The sequence below is a fragment of the Prunus persica genome, chromosome G4 (assembly GCF_000346465.2).
Source record: "Prunus persica cultivar Lovell chromosome G4, Prunus_persica_NCBIv2, whole genome shotgun sequence".
NCBI classification, from domain to species: Eukaryota; Viridiplantae; Streptophyta; class Magnoliopsida; order Rosales; family Rosaceae; genus Prunus; species Prunus persica.
In genome coordinates, this window is record NC_034012.1 from 24,632,706 (window position 1) to 24,637,323 (window position 4,618).

Genomic DNA, 4,618 nt, shown 5'->3' on the forward strand with positions numbered 1-4,618 from the left:
CATATTTATATTATTATTATATATATGTATATATATATATCTCTTATATTATATATATATTTACATATGTATATAACTATTCATTCATTCTTGTTTTTCGGTGAGGATACTTCCTTGCCGGTCGTGCCAATGGGTACGCTTTCGAGAGTTTGGTTTGGGACTTATAATATTTAATTGGTGGGTTTGTTTAGTGTTCTGTTTGGATTTCGGACTTGGCATCCGGTATTGTTTGGTTTTGACATATATAAATATTTATTTGATTATGATGGTTTGGGATGCATTTGGATTTTCTTGCATGGTTTATTAAACAGTGAGGGTTATATTATGTTGGTTTACACTGAACTGAACTTTATTTTCGTCCACTCACATTTTTCTGTTTTGCGCCCCCCAGCCAGTAGTTGACTGAGCTCCGCAGCTGAGCCGGATCGTGTGCTTACGAGTCTTGAGCCTTCGTAGGATTCCTTCATTCTGTTTTCCTTGAACTTTATTTTTGTTGTATTTAAATTCCTTAGATATGCTCTATTATCGCCCTTGCTAGGGTTTGATCTTTGAGGCCGGAGGCCTTTGTTTTAAACTGTTTATTTGCTTTAAAGCATGCTGCTGGTTGGATACCTTAAACTGTGAATTTTGAGCAGGTTGAATATTTGGGGAAATGTTCAATTTACAGGGGAGACTCTGCCAAAATTTTGGTAGAAAGTCTCGATCCTTAGTAAGTGGGCCCGGCATCGGGGAGATGTCGGTAATGAGACGGGATTCGCTCCGTTTTCCGAGAATTCCGGGACGGGTCCTGTCAACGGGAACAAGCCGGAGAAATGAGAAGGGCAGGAAGGATAAGCATGGTGAAGCGCAAAGGAGTGGCTGGAGTTTTAAAGGTTTCATGTATGCTTTCCAGGTACATGGTAATAATGTTCATGTCAGTTATGTTTTGTTTTTCTTTAAAACATAAATAATGACTTTTGTCCTGTGAATTGTGTAGATTTGGGTATATGAATTAATTCCTAGAATGGCGGACCTGAATTACTGCAAGGTTGTTGATCCGACCGCTGTCCCGCGTATTTTGCGATGAAGAACTACTACGTCTGTTCCAGAGATGAGAAAGTTGAACAATTATTTTTTCCAGAGCAAAGAGGTTTGGTTTGCAGCCCTTGGAACTATTGATAAGATTGAATGAAATTTTGAAGTAGAATGATTTAATATGACTGTGGTTTGTATTCTGAAACAGTCAGTTCAGTTGCGGGAGCTATGTCCGAGTGAAGAGGAAATGAGACAGCCATATTGGAGTTGGCCACAGGATCGCCCTGCTGTTGTCTCGGCAGAGTCAATTCCTTCTTCATGTGGTGATCTTGATCAGTTGAACAAGGTGGTAAGCTTGTTGAGGTCCGAGTTGTTTCAAGTAAAGCGGGAAAAAGACGTCCTTCACTTAAAGGTCATACGGATGGAAAAACTGTTGGACCAATGTTTAGGTCCTCAGTTTGAGCAGGAAGTAAGGAGGGACCTAGCTTTACTGAAACAGAGGACGAAGCGAGGAAGATGAAGGGATTGAAGGGGGTGAAGGGCCAAGTAATAGAAATGAGGGAGAGGAAAAGGAAGAGGAGGGGATTGAAGGGGGGAAAAGGAAGATGAAGGGATTGAAGGGGGTGAAGGGCCAAGTAATAGAAATGAGGGAGAGGAAAAGGAAGAGGAGGTGATTGAAGGGGGTGAAGTGCAAGGAATACCAAGTGAGGTAGAGGAAGGACAAAGGAAAAGAAGTGAAGGAGAGCAAGTGCAAGTAAAAAGTAGCAAAGGAGAGGAAGCCCAAAGACAGAGCAGTGAGGGAGAGGAAGTGAAAAGAAAAAGCAGTAAGGGAGAGAAACTGCAAAGGAAAAAAAGGGAGGGCAAGGAAGTGAAAACACAAAGAAGTGAGGAAAAGGAAGTGCAAAGAAACCAATGTGAGAAAGAAGATAATGAAGTTATGTTGCTTGGGGATGACATTGGCGAGAGCACGGAGGGGACACTGCTTGAGTTTACTGTCGGGGACATTGATTTGGATCAACCTACAGCTGTGCTATCTCAGTTGAACGTGTGGTTGAATGATAAAGGTAAAGCTGTGGCACAAGGGGTCCAATTATGGAAAAGGAAGAGGATCATTCCTATGTGGAAGATCATTGAAGGCATTGAATTGGTTCCAAAAACTGGGGCACAGCCAACCGGACTGAAGATGTTAGACCCAATGAAGGCGATTCCGCATGATGATCTGGTGAATTTGCTGAAACTTTGTTGGGAATGGCGCCAGGACCCAAAGTAAGTCCCTTGCAATTATAAGATAGAAGCATGACTGTATATAATTTTTAATATACAGTGTTCTAAAACTGTTTTACATTCATAGTTTGGTGATGCAATTTGGCAACGTGGAAGCTGAGATTGAATTCTTCGCTTCCCTCGTGAAAGCTGATGGTTGGCTGAAAGGAGATGTAAGTGTAATTGATTATGCATTTGTTTTAATGTACATAGATTATGAGATTGACAAGAACAACATGTTGCAGCACATTGATTTGGGGTTGTATCTCATCCGGAAGCGACAACAACAGTTTGAGGAAGTAGAAATAGCGGACTAGACAACGACACATGTTTTTTTATGGTATGTCATCGCCCTTGACCAAGTGCCGTTAATAATTACACATTTTCCATACAGACAATAGTGGAGGTGTTTAACCATTGATTGTTTTGTATTTCACAGAATCACATTCGAACTTGCTTTGCGGATAATAAAAGAAAAAAACAGCAGCTTGGGTGGAAAATCAGAAAAAGTTTACTAAACGTTGTAAATGGGAAGGTTCCTCCGTGTGGGATGGATTGGCAGAACGTCTATACGTTGTATACCCCAGTTATGTTGACGAAGTACAAGCATTGGGTGGCTGTAATGATTGATCTGGTATTGTGTGAAATCAAAGTGTACGATTCAAAGGTTTCACTAATTCCAGATGACATCGTAAAGGAAGAACTCGCCCCGCTATCAATTACGCTTCCAAATCTTCTCAACACCATCGACTTTTATGAAGAAGGTGTTTATGCAAACAATTGCAGGCAAGATTGGTGGTGTCCGTGGCCAATAGAGCGTGTGGATGTTCCACAACACTCTAATGAGTAAGCACAACTTGCAATTTAATTTTATTACTTTCAAGTGTCAATTACGTTAGAATGTCATTAGTTGAGTTGATCGAGTTCTTGTTTTGCTTCAGAGGCGATTGTGGCATGTTTGTGTTAAAGTACATTGAGCTTATCAGCGCTCAGCTTTCGTTAGCTACTTGCACCTCGCACAACATGCCTTTTTTCGGTTGAAATTGGCTGCGGAGATAACAAGGGGAGATGCTTACTTCCCATGATATTGGTTGAAGATGACAAATGGTACATGAGAAGGTTTTGGGAATGTCCATTCTCAAAGTAATGTAAATACACAATAGAGACGTACGGGTCCTTTTCGAATTCTACCGCTAACTCCTTCATGACATTTACATGTTTGTTAACCAAATTGCATTGAATTGGAATGTTAAGACTGCATATGTTAATTGGGATTTGAAGATGGCTTTTTAAGTGTATTACACCATTGCAAAGTGATATGTCATTGTTGATGCAAGCCACCATTATTCGCAATGAGTTGCATCATAATAGGTGTGTAAACATGCGAAAGGTTTTTGTCCATTCTCAGTAGCATAAAAGTAGAAACAATTACAATATACACAAAATGAACAACAATTCACTTGCGTTTGGACAAGCAATACAGACACAACAGACAAACAATATACACAAAATGGGCCTGCCATATACAGACATACACACAGTAGACATGCAATATACACACAATAAACATGCAATATACACACAATACACATGCAATATACACACAATACTCCCTTAACACACACAATAGACATGCCCTTGCCCACAATAATGATGCAATATACTTCAGTCCCCAAGTACACCAACCTTAAGGAAGTCGTATTGAATAGGATATTAAACTTAACAGTTGTTCTTCCTACTAAAAGAAAGAATAACGTCCGTTTCCCCCCTTCATTCTTACTTCAGTGATACTTGTGGCCCCAATAAACATCCAATATTGGGCCAAGGATATTCCATATACATGCAGCAAACTGTCAATAAACCTTCAATAAACATTCAATATCGATTCTATAACATGCGAAATACATGCAGTTAACAAATATTACAAAATGGGTTTAGGGTCTCATTGGTGGTGCGTGCAACATGTCTTGTGCGGGAGAACTTTCACAATCTTTGAAACCGTGCAGTTAAATGATCCTTAAAAGAACAAATAAAATGACAATTGATACAACTAATAAAACTAATACCAAGTCCTTAATGGACTTCAGCATGTTCAGCACTCTAGCATCATACGTGTCATCTTGATGTTCTGCTTCAGCGGAGGTTACATCAACCCATTCGAATCCATTGCAACTGGTGGCTCCCTAATTGCAGGCATCATATATGGAATATAATTCTGTCAGAGTTAGACATGGGTTTATTTTGACCCACATACATATTATTGAAATTAAAACTTACATAGGAGGTTAGACACTTCCAGATGGCTTCCCTCGATTTTTGTCAGATTTTGAAACCCGAAGCA

At 39.8% G+C, this 4,618-nt stretch overlaps 1 protein-coding gene and 1 long non-coding RNA gene across 2 annotated transcripts in view; both read left to right on the forward strand.

Moving 5' to 3' along the window:
• Positions 1–607, forward strand: part of LOC109948990 — a 2,256-nt gene extending 1,649 nt beyond the window's left edge. The window contains exon 3 of the long non-coding RNA XR_002271483.1: positions 392–607. This is a non-coding gene — a long non-coding RNA (uncharacterized LOC109948990). The remainder of the gene's footprint in view (positions 1–391) is intronic.
• Positions 2,125–2,821, forward strand: LOC109948988. The gene is made up of 4 exons (XM_020563130.1): positions 2,125–2,280; positions 2,366–2,450; positions 2,523–2,617; positions 2,717–2,821. Exons 1-3 carry the CDS (start codon positions 2,132–2,134, stop codon positions 2,592–2,594), a joined length of 306 nt encoding a protein of 101 aa, XP_020418719.1. The 5' UTR covers positions 2,125–2,131; the 3' UTR covers positions 2,595–2,617; positions 2,717–2,821.

Coding starts and splice junctions, on each gene's coding strand:
- LOC109948988 (XM_020563130.1), top strand. CDS start 2,132: ATGTGGAAGATCATTGAAGGCATTGAATTGGTTCCAAAAACTGGGGCA. Junction 2,281..2,365: donor GAATGGCGCCAGGACCCAAA/GTAAGTCCCTTG, acceptor TTACATTCATAG/TTTGGTGATGCAATTTGGCA. Junction 2,451..2,522: donor ATGGTTGGCTGAAAGGAGAT/GTAAGTGTAATT, acceptor AACATGTTGCAG/CACATTGATTTGGGGTTGTA.